Here is an 18,686-nt window from a genome sequence, read left to right on the forward strand (position 1 = left end):
ATATACAAATTCATATATAGGAAGGACCACGGGCTCATGATCGAAATCTAGATCGTCGAACAGATACACTGGACTCAAGAAGTCAATGAGTGAAAAGTAAACATTAAAGACAATTTCCCAAAAGCAGGAGCTAGTTTGTCTCGAGTACTTGGAATGATATTTCTGAAAATATATTCCGATAAAGGTGAATTAATCAGAAGGTCCACACTACCCATCAATGATGTGGAGCAAGATTAATCCAAGAGAGAGATCAATGAAATATGAGCTCTTTTGGTTAGAATTCATTTCTACCAATCGACCAAGATAAGGAGTAGTGAGCGATTTGAAGTCATTGATTCGTTCTTGTATAATATTTGAATAAGCTATAGCTTAATTAATGTTGTGGTTCTTGCTTTGCTAGCCTTCTTTCTTCCATATTTTTTTAGCCATCGATCCCGTGGCCAGTGCTCTAAATTAGTTTAAGGGTTTTGCGAAAATATCTACCAAAAGTGATTGTCCTAACTAGTTCCAAAAGTGATTATCAACTTACCTACAGGCTCCGGGCAGGTGCCCATATGATTCAATTGACCCACATTCATCCTTTTAGTGCAGTCTCCCCCACTTCACCACCGCAGAAAGATTGAAGAGTATTTTATTAATGAAAATAATTTGTAAGACGACCAAGCCCACTATTATCATATGCATTAATTAGAGTTATTTTCATAATTCAAAGTAACTAATGATTTTTCCTTCCTTCTGTCATACTTGTTGAACAATTAGTTTCAACCGTAGTCTTTCATAATTACCAACCATACACACTCACACAGTCACACCCACTATTAGTCTTCTTGGAACCGGGCATGAGCCACCTATCTTCTCAGCAACTAGTGAAGATGCAGTTTCTTTTTTTCAATTTTTTTTTATGCACAATTTTCATCTTGATCTCGAACTCCTTTTTTTTTTTTTTTTTCTTTTTTTTTGCTCACTTCTTTTAGTAGGATATGTTAGCATCATATAGAAGCTGAAGAGGGACCACGAGAATGAGGCTATGATCCAGATTCCAGATCATGGTTTTGGCTATTGTTACTTTCGTTCATAATTATGATTTTGGTAGAAATGGGCTGTTCGATGATGGGAAATTATTGCTCTCATCCCTGCAGAAAAATCAGCAAATGAAGGATAGTGGGGGAGAATGATAGTGAGCAAAGATAAAAGAAAGGGTAAAATCTAAAAATGGTTATTTAAGTGGGTATTTTAGACATTTCAAATTAGAATGGGAAAAATGAAAGTTGGTAAAAAAAAAAAAATTACTACTTTTCATTAATTTAATAGTGGCGGCTGAGGCTCACGTGGAACCCAATTAGAGTTCAAACAAAATAATTTTGATAAAATCTTTGATACTAATTATGAGAGCCATGATTAGTTTGAGTAAATATTAATTAAAGAAGATAATTAATTTCATGCCCTAAAACTGTGAACTTCCGATAGGACAAACAGGTAATTAAAGACCATTGGTAAAATTTATCAAAAGCCTCGGTTCATGCATTCGCTTTCTTTTATTTATTTATTTTATTAAAGAGAGGCTTCCAACAATAGCATAAATCCTGGAGGGGATAGTGAGCATATATCTTTTGGGCACTCGCGCGATGACACCTCTACTGTCTACACAATGATAAAATATTAAAGAAATATAAATAAGTTGACAGATACACATCTGCAACAAATAAAAATTAAAAGTAAGATGATGAAGGAACAGAATCAATAAAGTATTCACATGCATGCCCGGTGTTCATTATATCATGGTTTTGCCCACAACATTCTCTGAACGGAAACTAGAAATTCGAAATTCCCCCGTCCTTTTTTTTTATTTTATTTTTTATTTTTGGTCAAGAATATATTTGTCACTTTACATCGACTTCATATATATATATAGAGAGAGAGAGAGAGAGAGAGAGAGTATACCATTTTGATTGAGACATTTAATCAACTACTATATTCACACACTAATTAAATCCAAAGTGTAGCATGTGCTTCTAAGAAACCTCATCGTTTTTTTTTTCTTTTGATGACTTGTAGAAGAAATACTACTTCCTGTTTAATTTCTGCTTCTTTTCAATCCATAAGAGTGGGGGAGGAAAAAAAGATATTTGGTTTCTAGTCAGAGGCCGGTAAATAGTATGTTATCTCTGTAGTTATCCAATATTCCAAGTACTAGCATAGTTTATGATGATATATATACCCTATTCCCTATCCAGTGGTATATCTAAAAGGTAAGGCTCAAATGCAAATGCAATGCAAGAATCGATCCGAGTGACTACTTGTCTTATCATTTTGGCAATTCAAAGTTGCAGCTTAATTTGCTTTTGGTATAGTGACTTTTAAATGATGAAAATAAAGAGAGTCAACACTCACTCTCGACTCACCAATGTAGAATCTCGGGTCCCTCCACCAAATGGAAAAAAAAATAAAAAATGATCGGTTTCTAATCCTCCATCTGCCTCAAAGTTCCCAATCTTTCTAACTTCTTTGCTCGGCCTTAGGCCCCCACCACTTGCTCATAACACAGAAGTGAATTCCTTTCTTTTTAATTCTTGTGTGCATCCAAAGTTCTAACGCTTGATAGAAAAATTCTTTAATGAAATGTAAAAAAAAAAGAAAAAAGAAAAAAGGATTTCATGGAGCATATATTTCTGTAAAAGAACGATTGGATTTTTTTTTTCCTTTTTTAACCAAAATAGAAAAGAAACAAACTCTAACCACTGCTTATTATACAAAGTCTTCCATATATTATAATAATGCTATTACACAACTTTAGTTCGTAAAAAGGTATGTTGTGATGTCATGCAATCGAGTTCCCATGTTTCTTATGTTATGTTAAATTGGTAATTAAATCTCGTTAAATAAACAAATATATAAAAAGGAGAATTAACTTTCTTCGTAAGTGATATTTTGTAACTAGGTTAATGCTTTCATCACCATATACAATTAAGTAAAATGTCAATAAATAAATAAATGATGGATAAATTAACAATCTTGATTAAATAATAAAATCTTTTAGTCTCGATTTAGATTAGTGTACTAAATTAATAAATTCACTAAATGCATAAGATAATAATTATTTTGAATCATTTGGGCCCAACGTAAATATTAATTAATAATTTATTAAATAAAATTTAATAATGAATAAAATATAAAATTCATAACATTAAACAATTTCTTTTTTTCTTACATCTTCAATTATTTGAATTCAACTCTTAACCAAATATACATGTAAATATGTTTATTTTTTTTTCTTTTTCCTAAATTGAACTCAAACTCATCCTTAATATCAAAGGTTTGCACAATAATGATACATACATACATACATGATTATACAAATCGAATGAAGAAAAATAAATAAATTGTGCAATTACAAGTTTCCTAATGGAGCTATACTACGGTGCATACATAGCTACTGGAAGACATACTGTTGACTCGAAACAGCACCATTTGTGCTCTTTTATAAGTAAATATATACGTGTACCAACAAAACTCTTTTTATTTTTTTTGAAAATTTAAATTAAATTAATAAACATTAATTTATCAATAAATTAATAAAAAACTTAAATTAATAAATTATTAATTTATTGATAAATAAATAACTTAGTTAAAATAATATTTTTTTAATTCCAACAATATTTTTTTTTTTTTGAGATTTTACTCCATATGATACGATTGAAAAATGAATCTGGAAATGCTAAATTAATATTATATCTAATCAATTCATAATGGACCATTTATTTAATTATCAATGGAGACAGCAAGTTACCACATTAGCATGGTTGCCACGTGGATCCCATTATCCTTGGCTCTTCCAAAGAGGACATGAGAAATACACGAGTTTTGGTCCTACGTGGCAAACCGGACAAGGTAGTGGAACCTCTACAGTCCTACGTGGACGAGTCGAAGTGGATCCCGCAGCCAGAAAGCACATGTGAAGCCCAGGTGTCTTTTGTGCAAACCAAGAAGCAAGTGTGTCAGTCGCGGCTGAGCATGTGATTTTCCCACGCGTTGGAAAGGCAGCACTTTACAGTTTACAGCAATAAGCAGCCATTACCACTTTTCCAATATTTCCTCCAAAAACACTTCGTTTTACCAATTAACCCTTCCTCTTAATTCGGATTAGAGTGACGAATTTGCCATTTAATTAATAAAAACAGGTCCGAGACGATCAATGATTATTGACAGATGTCCAAATTTGATGTCATCAGAATGTCAGGCAGCAGCAAGCAACTAGCCAGTTAATTAGAAGACAATCCAATATTGTTTAAACTCTAATCACACGTAGTTGATTTAGGAGTTAGTTCACACACTCAACTCAAATGATTAACACATTATAATTAACGAGTATGTTTTGTTTTTTTTTTCTTTTGAATATTAAGATATAATTAACCATACTGATGTAACTAAAAACAATTATGATAAGTATTTTTTTCAAATTGAATTTCAAATAATACAAAAACTAATTTTTTTTTAATCATTGAGTTAGTACTGAAAATAAATCTTTATAAATGGTTAGTACTGAAAATAAATCTTTATAAATGATATAAATATTTTTTTGGTCAATTCATATTATTTTATGTCAATCAATTTAAACGATATCAAAGTCCTGTTGGAATAAACTAATCAATATGACAAATTATTTAACCTATATATCAAATTGAATATTATTATAATTGCTTGTTGAGTGGAATGTGGATTAGCTAGAGTTTTGTAATTTTAATTTGTAGTGAGTGTTTCCTCAAGATAACACAGTCGAGATAATACCTACATGATTCATGAATATATTTATATATATACTCATTCTCTATTGAGGATGTACACTAAAATATTAAAAAATATATATTTTTTTTCTATATTAGAGATTTTTTTTATCTGTTAGTAACATCCTCACTTTATTAAAATGATAATGTCATCACTAGAAAATTATTATTATTATATAGTTGTATTTTAGTGAGGATGTTAAAGTGAATATGCATACTAAAATACAAAAAAAAAATACATATTTAAATATATCAGAGACGATATTTTTATTATTTATTAGTAGCATCCTCACTCTGTTAAAATAATGATGTCCTCTCTCTCCCTATTTATATATATAACTAGTTAATTCAATAATTTAGAAAGAAAGGTTGTTATCAAGAATCAAGATAGAGAGACAAATTAACGAGACTAGTATCAACTAACATGCGAGCATTTTCCATATGAGGGCATTATTGTGATCACCGAAGTCCACACTTTATCAGCCGTCACAGAACTCCATAGACGGATCAATAGGTAAACTCAGTTGACAAGGCAGATCAAAAGGTCAAGAAATATTGCCAAATTCGTAAAATAAATAAAAATTAAAGGGCATCGTCGTCCTAAAAAATCAACCTCATTTCACACGCACGCACACACGTATGTATGTGTGTGTGTGTGTTGTGTGTATATATATACAGCCTGGTAAGTAACCACACACTTATCAAGCGAATTAGCGAAGTACTAAACATTCTCACACATGTGAAAGTGGACTTACAGGTGACTTATTGTCTTAAAGATAAGAAACTGTAGTTGTTATTATTTTCTCAGCAGTATTCTCTAGAGTGTTGGGCAACAATGGCAACCAAGACTCAGACAGAAAGTAGTGAAAAACCAAACGGAGACTCAACAGAAGAGAGATGCCCGATTGAAGAAGTTGCCTTGATTGTGCCTGAAACTGACGATCCAACGATGCCAGTGATGACTTTTCGTGCATGGTTTCTTGGGTTAACTTCATGCACGTTGCTCATCTTTCTCAACACATTCTTCACATTCCGTACGCAGCCGCTCACAATTTCAGCAATCCTTATGCAAATTGCTGTGCTTCCAATTGGCAAGTTCATGGCCAGGATTCTTCCCAACAAGGAGTTTCAGGTTCTTGGTTGGAGGTTTAGCCTGAATCCTGGACCGTTTAACATTAAAGAGCATGTGATCATCACCATCTTTGCTAACTGTGGGGTGTCTTTTGGTGGGGGTGATGCCTACTCCATTGGTGCCATAACTGTTATGAAAGCTTATTATAAGCAAAGCTTGAATTTTCTTTGTGGGCTACTTATAGTCTTGACTACTCAGGTTATTTTTTTTTTTAAAAAATTAACTCTAATTATTTGCAACTTTCATTTATTATTGTTATTTTTTTTTTCGGTGGGAAAAATAATGTGACTTTTGGTGGTGTATACATATATATACACAGATATTGGGATATGGTTGGGCTGGGATGCTGAGGAGGTACCTGGTTGATCCTGTGGAGATGTGGTGGCCTTCAAATCTTGCTCAGGTTTCTCTATTCAGGTGTGTGTGCCTTTCACATTTTCTTTCTGTTCGGGTAATTTTCTAAATTATTATTTCTGTTTGGTTCACGGGAAAATGTTAGAAAGGAAAGCAAGAAAGAGATTGAACTTTTGGAACATTAGATTTTCCACGAGTGGGACCCGAAACTACAAAATTGAATTAGTTGAGTCTTCAATTTTTTGTGGGGTTAAAGCTACATTGAAAATGCCAAATAATTTTATTCTCTTTGGTTTTTAATTTCTAAATAAGCTCACTTTCTTTATTTGTTCGTGGTTGTGACTTTAGAATTTTTACATGTCTATATTCCTAGAAGATCATTGGTAAAGCTAGAAAGAATTGGGTAAAAGTAATTGAACAAATATAATTAGCTTCTTGACTTCTTGTTTTGCATTCCACTGAGAATAATTCATATTCAACCATGCAAATAACTTTGTTGTTACAGAGCACTTCATGAAAAGGAATCGAAAAGCAAAGGATTAACGCGGATGCAATTTTTCCTAATTGCATTGGCAGCAAGCTTTGCTTATTATACACTTCCTGGCTACCTGTTCCCGATCTTGACATTCTTCTCATGGGTTTGCTGGGCATGGCCTCACAGTATAACAGCACAGCAAATTGGTTCCGGTTATCATGGACTTGGTATTGGTGCATTTACGCTTGACTGGGCTGGGATTTCAGCTTACCATGGCAGTCCCCTCGTGACACCGTGGACATCTATTCTTAATGTTGGGATTGGCTTTGTTATGTTCATCTACATAATTGTCCCTCTGTGTTACTGGAAGTTCGACACTTTTGATGCTCGAAAGTTCCCAATATTCTCTAATCAGCTGTTCTCTTCTAGTGGGCACAAATATGATACCACCAAGATCTTGACACCACAGTATGATCTAAATATTCCTGCTTATAACAGTTATGGGAAGCTCTACCTTAGCCCCCTGTTTGCCTTGTCAATTGGATCAGGATTTGCAAGATTTACATCCACCCTCACTCATGTGGCTCTTTTTCATGGAAGGTAGGTTTCTTTGTTGCTCCCTTGTAAGCACTTTGTGGTAAAATTCCTGATCAATGAAATTAAATTGATTTCTATTTTGTAGTGCCATACTGGAGCAAAGCAGGTCGGCAATGAAGAATATGAAATTGGATGTCCATGCAAGACTGATGAAAAGTTACAAACAAGTGCCTCAATGGTGGTTCTATGTACTGTTACTGGGAAGTATTGGCCTTTCTCTATTGATGTCTTTTGTATGGAAAGATGAAGTGCAACTGCAATGGTGGGGAATGCTCTTTGCTTTTGCTTTGGCTTGGATTGTTACCCTTCCCATTGGGGTCATTCAAGCAACTACCAACCAGGTAACAAACCAAATCTTATCATTTTATCCTTTTTTTTTTTGTAGTAGTAGTAGAGCTGAAACAACGAAAGATTAACATGTTAATGTTCTTGTGTTGACTTTGCAGCAACCTGGATATGACATCATCGCACAATTCATGATTGGGTATGTTCTACCAGGAAAACCAATTGCAAATCTGCTTTTCAAGATTTACGGACGAATCAGTACCATCCATGCTCTATCTTTCTTATCTGACCTTAAACTTGGGCACTACATGAAAATTCCTCCACGGTGCATGTACACTGCTCAGGTTCTTGTAGCTCAAAAATCTTGCATCTTCTTGGTTTTGCTAACTTATCGACAAAAAGAATAATTTTGCTTTCTCTTTTCTCAGCTGGTTGGTACTTTAGTGTCTGGTGTGGTGAACCTTGGAGTTGCATGGTGGATGTTGGAGAGCGTTGAGAACATTTGTGACGTCGAATCACTTCATCCCGACAGCCAATGGACTTGCCCCAAGTACAGAGTAACATTTGATGCTTCAGTAATATGGGGTCTGATTGGACCAAGACGGTTGTTTGGTCCTGGAGGAATGTACCGTAATTTGGTATGGTTATTCCTCGTAGGAGCCGTCTTGCCAGTTCCTGTTTGGGTACTGAGCAAAGTGTTCCCAGAAAAGAAATGGATTCCTTTGATAAACATTCCCGTTATATCCTATGGCTTTGCCGGAATGCCACCAGCAACTCCCACCAACATAGCAAGCTGGCTTATCACCGGAATGATCTTCAACTACTTTGTGTTCCGATACCACAAGCGTTGGTGGCAGAAGTATAACTATGTTCTGTCAGCAGCTCTGGATGCTGGAACAGCTTTCATGGGTGTTCTGTTGTTCTTTGCTTTGCAAAATAATGACATAAATTTGAAGTGGTGGGGCACCCATGTTGATCACTGTCCTTTGGCTACATGTCCAACTGCACCAGGAATTGCAGTTGAAGGATGCCCTGTTTTTAAGTAGTCATGTATGCAGCAATTGAAGGTTAAAAATATTGAGCAGTTGTAAGGGAAACAATGTTGGGTAGGCTAAGTCATTTAAGCCTTTGCTACGCTATTTTGTACATATTTACTTTTACTGCTGTTTGAAGAGAAGGTGATAGCCTACTTTGTAAGATTGATGGCGGAAGTTTGCTACCATAAGTGGTACCTTCTAGTAGCTAACAGTATAAATAAAAATCTTAGTCCTGTTTCTTATTCAATTATGTGCTGGTTTGCATAAGAAATCCACATCCTTTTGTATGAAGATTGGGAGAACGAACGTAGAATTATTTGAAGGAAGCCCTTATAAGTTTGTCCTGTGACCTAAAGTGACTGTCAGCTTGAGACAAAAGACTAAGGTGCCTACTTATCTGAGAAACAATACAGGAACACTGACATTTGGATTAAAAAAAAAAATTGACAAAATGCTTACAAAGTTAACTGTAACACCGCATGATCTTATTTGAAAATGACAAAATAATCAATTAACACCATACAGTATTTTTCCAATGAGGGAAAATGAGGAAGATGAAGAGAAATCAAGTCATTAAACTCCATCTACAATCGGGGTAGTGGATTCCCACGCTATCATTATTTTCTTTGTTTCGTTTCCTCTGGACCATTAATCATTGGAAGAGAACTATAACTTTGATTCTCAAATCTTCCCTGTATCTCCTATAAATTTCACCTCAAACCTAACAAATATCAATTGCTAAACAAGACAGCTCCAATATCATGTTAACCTACAGTTATGGGAATGCCAAGGCAGCTATGAATCGAGGGGCTACAGTCCAAAATCCTAGGACTGTATTATTACCTACATATAGAGATTAAAATTTTGGCAATATATCTCAACCATATGATGACTCCTCACTACTTTTGAATCAGTTGTATAATTTCTTGCGCAAGACAATAAAAGACTGTAAAAAGAACAAATAAAGAAATTGTTGGATCATGGCCATCAAATATTTGCATTACTTTTTAAGTTCCTTGCTACTTTATCCATTCTCATAGCACCTACCTCTCCATAATTATATTAACTACATATAGGGATTGAAGACTATAAAGTCATCGTAGGTATAGTATACTATCACCTCTGCATAGACTTATAGAGCACCACCGTCACATATTTGGCTAAAAATCGATGTGTTGAACCAAGTGCCACCACAGATGGGCCACTTTTCCCTTTTTGCATATAGAGATGGTTAAGGACCACATGTTGAGGTCTTGACAAAGGAGGAGGAATTTCCATGTATGATGCAGGCACATTGAGCAGTGTCATTTGAAGGTGTGGAGGAACCAATGGCGGTTCCTTTGCAAAATCCTCAGCAGTCAGTTGCAAGTTGTTGTAGCTCGTCTCTGGAGACTGAGGAGGCTCAAAACTAGATATGCTTTCAAGGTCATCTGGAACATATTCCTACACAATATATCAACAAGATGACTACTGAGATCTGTGTTGTCAAGCAACAACTCTTACTTTTTGCTACATGCCAGACAAATTGTGTTTGTCCACCATAACCTATCAGACCTTTGCTCAAATCACAGAAGCTGAAAACTTCCGATCAAAATACCACCAGAAGAAGGTATTCGCTTCCAATACTAGAGTATATAGAAGAAAACTCAAAAAATCATAAATGAAAACTTTCATGCACTTTACTCCAAAAAAAAAGGAAAAAAATCATAACCACAACACTTGGGAGTGTTTATAGATCGTCATGTTGAAAGTATTGCAAGAGCAAGGTAAAAAGGAAAGTAGGAAAAGCAAGTGCGGCTGTGGCAGTCAAGAGAACTAAACAGTTTATGCTTGATATATGAATCCAGCTAGAATTATATTTCTAAAAGTTTCAGCGTATCTTCGTTGTTGAGAGCTCTCTAGAGATAGGTTCGTAAATTCTTTCATTTTAGCTTAAGAAGTTGTGATACCCATGAGAATTCAAATATGCGAATTCAAATAACACCAGTAGCTGCATTCAAATCCTAAAAGAGAATGACATGTTACTGCAACTATGAAACATGCATACTTATAAAGGGGAATAAAAGTAATATTTACCTGCAAGTCTAAGATGTTGTAAACATTGCCATCATCATCTTGGGTCGAAGGCAAGTCTGGGGCGTACTTCCATAGTCCATCAACAAGAAATCTATACTGATAAACACCTGATGGCAGTACTTTCATAATAGTGAAGTCTTTCCCTGATCTCTGCAAGGCAATTCTAGTCAACAGCACAAAATGTTATAAGTATGACACTTTGATGTAAGTTCATAATGGATGAACAAAGAATGAAATGAATTTCCTTAAAATAATATACAGAAAGCATAAATTTCTTCACCTTGTTTTCCAGTTATCCCATGATCCCTCAACTGCTACTTCACAGCCATCGTGGCTCCAGGTGATCATTGTTGGAATTCCTACCCCGTCACCCATGTCCTCATAACCAGAAGAAGTTTGCATCCAGGACGGATTAGGAATTTGCATCTCATCAGGTCTTTGCAATGGAACCACTGGGACCTGGAATTAGTTACAGAAACAAGCCAAGCATCAACATAAGCATACGTTCTCCTTATCACTCCAGCTAGCAAGCATGTTCTTTCTTACATTCAGCAAAATCAAAAGTTCAGAACTTTCTTCCAAATTGACACAAAAAGGCCTCGTTTCATATCATATGAGCCTCTGACCATCACGATACATAGTGATCACGCACCAGTTCATAGATCCAAACCCAAATTGACAGCCTCGGTAATGTTAATAACACAAAGTAACCAGTGAAGAAAAGGTTCCTCTGACTCAGGCTGTTGAGCATAAAAAATTCTTAGGAAATCTACCAGAAATTAGATCAAACAACAGTTGAGCATAACAAGAAATAAAAGTGGCAGCACAAAGCACAAACAGTATCAAATTTGATAGCGTCTCGGGAATTCTAAAACAGGGGATTCAATAGAACTCCTCAAACAAACTGATACCGGTAGAAAAAAAAACATATATAGATCATAAAATACCCGTTCCAATAACCGTCAATCAAATACATATGACAATACAAACTTGATCATAAAGCCAGCATAAGAAATCTAAATCCTTTCAACCCAAAAAAAAAAACCCGTTCCAATTAAAACATAAAAAAGAGATAGTAATGTGAATTTGAGAAAAAACAAACCTGAGGAGTGAACATGAGAGGAGAGTGAGTGGCTCTAGGGCTGTGAGGAGGTGATTGACCCATCAATCCATCTGGCACAATTATGCCCTCTTCTTGAACACTATTGTTACTTTCTCCTTCTTCAACCCCAGATGGACTATTACTTCCATCTTCTCTTGCATTCACATTCCCCATTATTATTATTTCTAAATTAATTGAACCAAATTATTTATAATAAAAAAACAATTGTAATATCTCTCTATCACTCCCTCATGATTCAGTTAAAATCAATATCAGTTTAATTGAGGAAAAGAAAAGAAAAGAAAAGAAATATATAGATGGCAAAAACGAAAGTGAAATGTAAATTATTAGAGTAATAATATTAATAAACTCCAGTGAATTTGGAAGATCGAATGGTGGCCCAAATCCAATGAATGAGATTGAGATGTTGGATGCATCTATCTATCTATCTATCGTGTATCTTCGTTGGGGGTTAAGTGGAGGGAGAGATGACGCTGTGCAGTATATAGATATATATATATATATATATATATATATGCTGTGTATTGTCACGTCATTCTTTGACATAGTCTTTTCCCTTACTCTCTCAGCTTTGCCCTTTCTTTTCCTTCTTCCCGTGCTTCAAGTTTTTGTGCAAAAGGGAAACATAAATAATTATCATATTTATTATTAATATTAATAATATATAACTCTTCCTACGTCATCAATTTTTTTGCTTAGTTTTTCACAATATGAATGAACTATATATATATATATATATAGAGGGACATACATTATTATCATATGAAGATGCAACTCTATGTTTCAAAGCATTATTCGTATTTCATATGATAATGTGTGATTGCTCTGTATTTATTGGTATGTTCTATAAACTAAACACAAATTGCACTACACAAGTTCATGACATATTTTATAAAATTGACATCATATCCATCCATCTAAATATTCTTGAAATTGAGTATATGCATTTGAGAATAATGATCGCAAGGATAATACTTGCTGAAAGTGAATACAAAAATTTGAGTCTCAACTAAACGTGATATAATACTTAGGATATTGTAAATTATCATATGTTAAGTGATTATTTATTTTATCATTTTATGTATATGTGATGAATTATACGAGAGATGTCGTGTCTCCGTATAGATAGCATATAAAAAATGGGAAGGAACGTTAGTGTTAAAGCTTTTTTTTTTTTTTTAATTCAAAAGACCCATATGAACCTCTTAATATCAAGATAATCAATAAGAGTAGACTCTTTAATACCCCTCAAAATTTCTCATAAAGTTCCCCTTTGATTGAAATTATTTAAATAACTTAATATAAATTAACTCATTATTTTGTTTTGAATGAAAATTCAATTAAACACCTATATAAGTTATTATTTTGACAAACTTTTTACATCCACCTAGTTTCAAAATTATATTTATATTTTAAATTTTAATTAATTTTTTTTAGAAAATTATAAGAATTTAGAATTATAAAAATAGAAATTATATAATAAGAAAACTTTTAAAGATATTTTTAAATTTTTTATACAATTTAAATTTTATGAAAAGATAGTTAATTTTAATTTATGAATTTATTATTTATACCTTTATCAATTTTCTGAGAGTATTTTAAGAAATAAATTTAAGGGGCGGTAAAAGCTCTTCTTAGTTGAACGCAGATGAAGCCCAGTTTTGAGGCCCAGTAGAAAAAAAAAAAACGATCCACGTGACATTGCTGTACTTTGAATGACGAGGCATCCGAGTCATCGAACTCTTTTTCTCTGCGGCAATTAAGCAAACAGGTAGCAGAAACCATTGCATTTGCATAGGTGAGTTCCCACTCTCCTCGTAAGCCGCCAGTTCCCACTTTCCTCATTCCTCAGATGCTTTCTAAGTTGCCATTGCTTGTTTTTTTGTTTGTTTCTTCTGATCTGTTTTCTTTGTATTTATTTGATTTCCGGGAATGAAATTTTAATATCGTATTACCCTATAAATATAAATATAGGCGCTAAATTGAATAAATAAAATGAGTCCTAAAGATTATAACTTTGAATATGTATGTAATGCTAATGTAATGCAAACGCCATAATTCTCTGTACATTGTCGTGTCATGTCATGTCATGTCAAGCTTTCCGGTACTACTCGTGTTGTTCTTTTTTAATCCAAGAATTTTCCTGGAAGTTTCCTTGGTTGGTGTTGGTGGAATATATATAAATCAATATTGCTGTCCATACATGGCATGCCATTTTGAAACTTCTCTAGGATTTTCAATACTTGTCTTACAATTATGCATTCTCTCTACTATGGAGGGTTTGAACTCATCTGTAAATTCAACGGTTGGTGTTTTTCCTCTGATTGTTGCTTTCTATTATCTTGATATGGTTTGCACATGTGCCTGTAATCTAAGTCTTCTGTGGTTTGATTTGATTTCAGCTACTCTGAATATGCAAAACATTAAAGAAACCATCTTGAGGTATGTTAGGGTGAGGGGATTCAATGAAACTTACTGGTCCTACACTGGGACTGGGAGCAGGAATGTTCTCAAGCAACTAAGTCGGCAGATGTGTGCATCAACCAGTGCCAATCCTGACGAAATAATGCATCGAGTGATTGCACTGGTTAAGAAATTTGACAAAACTGATGCTCATAAGGTAATTAATTGATGGTGTCTCTGCAATTTTCCATGATCCAATTTAATTAGGCCGTTTTTTAGAGTACACTGCTTCTTGGGTTGTTTAAAATGGGCAAGAACTGTTATGTGTGTGATATGATTACCAGGTCACTGAAACAGCTGATTTCCAAAAAGATCTGAGCCTGGACAGTTTAGACAGGGTGGAGCTCGTCATGGCTTTTGAGGAAGAGTTCTCCGTTGAAATCCCTGAAGAGAAAGCAGATAAGCTTACGTGCTGTGCAGATGTTGCAAGATACATTGCTTCTGAAGCCCGTGAAAAAGAATGATGAGTCCCAATGTTGCTTCTAATTTACATGTGCCTAGTGGATGCTTTGGTTTTGAATTTTGGGTTGCCAGGTTGCTTAATTTCCTGTTATTGTGGATGTAAAAGATGCAGAATCTATATAGTATAACTCTTCCTGTTCTTGATTATCCCTCTTGTCAGTGCTTTGGTTGTTGATTACCTTTTGTAATCCATTATTATTTTTAACTCAAAAGTAATAACATGCCACTATACATCTTCACCGGAACTTGGTATGTGACAAAATATCATCAAGTATTTATTATCAGCACTCAAAAGTGAAAACATCACTCTCAAGGCTCGCATTGCAGCAAAACATCATTATTTACATACATGCACTACCCGCCATTAACGTTCTTCTTCCCTTTTCCAATATATACTTAAAAGCTAAAAGCTAGAGTGGGATAGAAACCTATATTGTGACTGAAGCGCCATCGATGAGCCATAGTGTCGTCGTATCCCAATCTGCTTGTGTCACCGTGTTTATATGTCTACCATGCAATCTGTTTGTCGTTGATTCCTTTGCCAGTGCACGCCCGTAAAGGTTTCGATGTCCAATGCAAGAATCCTATTCTTCCAGCTGCGTAAGTGCGGATGCCATTCCCAACAGAGGATAATTTTAGTCCTTTGTGCTTCTTGACATAAGCTGGTCGACAGTGCGAGTTCTTGGGTAGGCGAAGAACTTTCACTGAACATGTCTTGTCCAAGTTGGGAGTTGCATGTAGGTGTGAAGGAAGATCGATCATAAAATCTCCATATTCATCTGTAAATGTTTGAGTCTTTGATATTTTCTTTCTATGGCTGTTATGGCAGTATACACTCACCAAAGCACCTGCAAAAATTTAAAATCAAACCAGACTATGATGCTTGTGATTGTAAATAGGTTCAGATTTTTTTTCCCCTTAATTACACCTGTAAACTGTCAATTTCATTTCAAATTCTATGTAATTATCTAGTTTTTAATTTCAATATATAACGCAATTTTTTTCTTTTAATTTCCAGGTCTTAAAAGGGCAAATTGTTAAAATAATGATGTGACTCGTGCATTCATGGAGTTTCATTTTTGGTATCAATGAGGACGAACCAAAATGAAAAATTAACCAACCATTTGATCTAATCACTATTCACTTAAAATGGACTTCATACTTTAATGACATAATAATAATATAAAATCAGCTTATTGGTTCACAGCAATTCAAGTTAAAACACAAGTTCCCACGAAACACCGTATGTGTTGCTTCATTTTGCATCAGCTTGAAAGTTATAAATTACTAATGGCGACTTTTCACCAATACTTGCATGACGTTCGCCCTAAACCTGGAAGGTTTCTTTGATGACAAGATTTAATTGTCATTTGACAAGACGCTATGGAAATACACAGAGAATAAGTCACTTGTGAAATCATCAATAGGATTTAACGCCACTTAATTTCTTTACTAATTGAAGTTTTGCATAATTGAGCAAACTGAACCTAGCTATACACACACACACACACGGTTTGCTTAACATCGATCTAAATTAAAGTGGTGCTCATATATATGCATACGTATATATTTGATCTCTACAACAACAAGGGGTCGAAAAGAGATGTAAAAATATCTACAGAAAATTTAGAATTAAAGCTAGCATGCAGGATCGGAATGACTGCAATTTAAAATGAAAAAGAAAGCATGTATGTAGGTGTGTGTGTATAGAGAGAGAGAGAACATACATGCATGCAAGTGTGTGCACTAATAATCATAGGTTATACTCTGTTACTGATGTTCATGTATAGAAAGAGAAGTTCAGAAGAATAGAAGATGATCATCAAATTAACCTCATGAAAGTGGTTATTTACCTGTAATTGGCCATGCACGGAGCTGATCATCTTGACCATGCAAACAAGCCTCACAGAGAACGGAGCCGGTGACAAGCACCGTTGACAATTTCTCCTCTCCATAACCAGCCATTTGCACCAACTCTTCTCTAGTCGACAACTCGTATGACGAGCTCATCTCCTCCTCTTCCGCCATTGAACCCTCAAGAAGAAAGATGATTATAATCATCAAGTAACTCATCATCCTCACAAGTTTGCTGCCGCTGCCGCAAAAGTAGCTCATCTTCTTTGCGCTTCTAGTTTAATTTTGTTTCCAATAAAAATCTTTGTATTACGTGTATATGTATATATATAAGCTAGCTAGGTTGGTCAATATTTTTCATATGAGAGAGAGACAACGTGTGTGCGTGTGCGTGAGTATATATAAAAGAGAGGCAATCCACTTCTGGTTTTAATTTATTTGTAGTTTTAATTTGCTTCTCAATCTTAGTGACATACGTAAGATTACATTCATACCCCTTGTACTTTGACTCAACAAAAGTAGGGGCTTTTCAATGTTAAGCCATGAAGAAGGGGTACAGAAGTCTTAATAAATGGTAGAATTTGAAGGTGGAGGTTGGATTGGAAGTTAAATGTAGGTAGGTAGCCTACTCTTATCGTCTGCGTCTCTATATTGTTGTTGTTTCTTAACAGTATGAATTAATGAAGCACACAAAACATTCGTTCACCAAAGCTATGAATGATAATTGATAATATATATCCACAATATTAATGCACAAACAACATATACACACGTCTCATAATCTTTATCCTTGCGGGGGAAGAACAAGCTAGCACTTTCTTCCCATTCCCATTTTCAAGCCTGCCCCAACTATCCCATCTGCAAATAACCTTTGTACAAAGCTTTTTTTTTTTTTCTTTGTAAGGTGGGTAATCCATTTTCAGACTTTTATACCAATACTATATTGAAGGTATTAATTAAGAAATTCGAGTTGAAATGTCACAGATGGCAAAAGATCAAGTGGGTGGAGTAAAACTGGGGAATTACGTGGATGTGTGATCTAATTGAGTAAAGAACATTTTAACAGATATGTTGGGAGTCATGCATCTGTCCATGGCCCAATTGAAAGCATACTTTGTACCGCAATTTATATCTTGGCCGTCAAATAACGAGAAGCTAGCCCCCTTTTTTTTTTAAAAAAAAATGATTCACTAATTAACTTATTATAAAGACTGAAACTTTGGTTTGTTTTTGTTGTGCTGGATAATTAACACTTCCATACGCTAATTAATTAATTATCTGCAGACATACTAATTAAAAGTTTGTGCTTTTAAGAAGATTTGTTGGGTGACTACCAACATTATTATTCGAGAGCTGACTAAAGAGGATTTGGCTTGTTAATAAATTCCAGATATACATACCCTTTCTTTAATAAGGGACAGACACACATTCTCTCTGGCTGATAATTAAGGCTAGGTTAGTGATTCATCATTTTCTTTTTCTCTTGTATGGATATGATCTGTTTCAGATTTCTGCCAAAAAATTAAAAAAGCAAAAAAAATAATCTACATTTTGTGTTATATGATCTGTCAGATGTTTGTGAGAACAATATTTGTCAATTATTTGACATAATTACTGAGAGAAAGAAATTGAGTTTATGTTGCTCTATTGTGGTTGGCTATATATATGATGGGAGAAATGTAATTTCCTAGTAAAGCTTTGTGATAGTTGTTTATTTTGTAGAATGTTGATCTCGCTCTATTGTTTTTCCTTTTGGATTATTTAAGTGTGAAGTTCAATTTTCTGCCCTGTACGATGATATAAGTTAAATTTCCTCGCTGGAGCTAGAATGAATGAATGATAATAGTTTAATACCGTTTTTTTTTTTTTTTATTAAATTTATTGATTACTTTTTTCCAGAATTAATCTAATGGATACTTTCTGTTGTACTTCAATCTCTTGAAGTTATAAAAGGAGTGAAGTGAATTCTAGGCAAGTAGAGACTTTTCATATAGAGAACAGATTTTTGAAACTTCAGCTGTTAAGGATGAGAACCTATTTTCATTGC

At 34.4% G+C, this 18,686-nt stretch overlaps 4 protein-coding genes across 6 annotated transcripts; 2 read left to right on the plus strand and 2 right to left on the minus strand.

Annotated features, from left to right (window-relative positions):
* Positions 1 to 5,499: 5,499 nt before the first annotated feature.
* On the plus strand, positions 5,500 to 8,908 carry LOC18051157 (oligopeptide transporter 3). The gene is made up of 6 exons (XM_006449861.2): positions 5,500 to 6,111; positions 6,233 to 6,330; positions 6,773 to 7,342; positions 7,425 to 7,680; positions 7,786 to 7,968; positions 8,053 to 8,908. Exons 1-6 carry the CDS (start codon positions 5,617 to 5,619, stop codon positions 8,668 to 8,670), a joined length of 2,220 nt encoding a protein of 739 aa, XP_006449924.1. The 5' UTR covers positions 5,500 to 5,616; the 3' UTR covers positions 8,671 to 8,908.
* Positions 8,909 to 9,623: 715 nt separating this feature from the next.
* Positions 9,624 to 12,353, minus strand: LOC18051158 (SNF1-related protein kinase regulatory subunit beta-2). The gene is made up of 4 exons (XM_006449862.2): positions 11,840 to 12,353; positions 11,018 to 11,196; positions 10,738 to 10,900; positions 9,624 to 10,104 (listed from the first exon to the last, which is right to left on the minus strand). Exons 1-4 carry the CDS (start codon positions 12,011 to 12,013, stop codon positions 9,778 to 9,780), a joined length of 843 nt encoding a protein of 280 aa, XP_006449925.1. The 5' UTR covers positions 12,014 to 12,353; the 3' UTR covers positions 9,624 to 9,777.
* Positions 12,354 to 13,548: 1,195 nt separating this feature from the next.
* LOC18051159 (acyl carrier protein 3, mitochondrial) lies at positions 13,549 to 14,932 on the plus strand. 3 transcript variants are annotated; one of them, XM_024191333.1, is made up of 3 exons: positions 13,549 to 13,658; positions 14,263 to 14,480; positions 14,608 to 14,932. In XM_024191333.1, exons 2-3 carry the CDS (start codon positions 14,274 to 14,276, stop codon positions 14,785 to 14,787), a joined length of 387 nt encoding a protein of 128 aa, XP_024047101.1. In that variant the 5' UTR covers positions 13,549 to 13,658; positions 14,263 to 14,273; the 3' UTR covers positions 14,788 to 14,932. The 3 variants fall into 3 exon arrangements, with proteins under 3 accessions (XP_024047101.1, XP_024047102.1, XP_006449927.1); XM_024191334.1 differs by having other exon boundaries at positions 13,645 to 13,677; XM_006449864.2 differs by lacking the exon at positions 13,549 to 13,658 and adding an exon at positions 14,086 to 14,165.
* A 45-nt stretch (positions 14,933 to 14,977) lies between these two features.
* LOC18051160 lies at positions 14,978 to 16,934 on the minus strand. The gene is made up of 2 exons (XM_006449865.2): positions 16,639 to 16,934; positions 14,978 to 15,633 (listed from the first exon to the last, which is right to left on the minus strand). Exons 1-2 carry the CDS (start codon positions 16,898 to 16,900, stop codon positions 15,293 to 15,295), a joined length of 603 nt encoding a protein of 200 aa, XP_006449928.1. The 5' UTR covers positions 16,901 to 16,934; the 3' UTR covers positions 14,978 to 15,292.
* Positions 16,935 to 18,686: the final 1,752 nt, after the last annotated feature.

Source organism: Citrus clementina, unplaced genomic scaffold (assembly GCF_000493195.1).
Source record: "Citrus clementina cultivar Clemenules unplaced genomic scaffold, Citrus_clementina_v1.0 scaffold_2, whole genome shotgun sequence".
Taxonomy (NCBI): Eukaryota; Viridiplantae; Streptophyta; class Magnoliopsida; order Sapindales; family Rutaceae; genus Citrus; species Citrus x clementina.

Coding starts and splice junctions, on each gene's coding strand:
- LOC18051157 (XM_006449861.2), top strand. CDS start 5,617: ATGGCAACCAAGACTCAGACAGAAAGTAGTGAAAAACCAAACGGAGAC. Junction 6,331..6,772: donor GCTCAGGTTTCTCTATTCAG/GTGTGTGTGCCT, acceptor TTGTTGTTACAG/AGCACTTCATGAAAAGGAAT. Junction 7,969..8,052: donor GGTGCATGTACACTGCTCAG/GTTCTTGTAGCT, acceptor CTCTTTTCTCAG/CTGGTTGGTACTTTAGTGTC.
- LOC18051158 (XM_006449862.2), bottom strand. CDS start 12,013: ATGGGGAATGTGAATGCAAGAGAAGATGGAAGTAATAGTCCATCTGGG. Junction 11,197..11,839: donor CTCTCATGTTCACTCCTCAG/GTTTGTTTTTTC, acceptor AACTAATTCCAG/GTCCCAGTGGTTCCATTGCA. Junction 10,105..10,737: donor ACAACATCTTAGACTTGCAG/GTAAATATTACT, acceptor TATATTGTGTAG/GAATATGTTCCAGATGACCT.
- LOC18051159 (XM_006449864.2), top strand. CDS start 14,117: ATGCATTCTCTCTACTATGGAGGGTTTGAACTCATCTGTAAATTCAAC. Junction 14,166..14,262: donor ACTCATCTGTAAATTCAACG/GTTGGTGTTTTT, acceptor ATTTGATTTCAG/CTACTCTGAATATGCAAAAC. Junction 14,481..14,607: donor ACAAAACTGATGCTCATAAG/GTAATTAATTGA, acceptor TATGATTACCAG/GTCACTGAAACAGCTGATTT.
- LOC18051160 (XM_006449865.2), bottom strand. CDS start 16,900: ATGAGCTACTTTTGCGGCAGCGGCAGCAAACTTGTGAGGATGATGAGT. Junction 15,634..16,638: donor CCGTGCATGGCCAATTACAG/GTAAATAACCAC, acceptor AAATTTTTGCAG/GTGCTTTGGTGAGTGTATAC.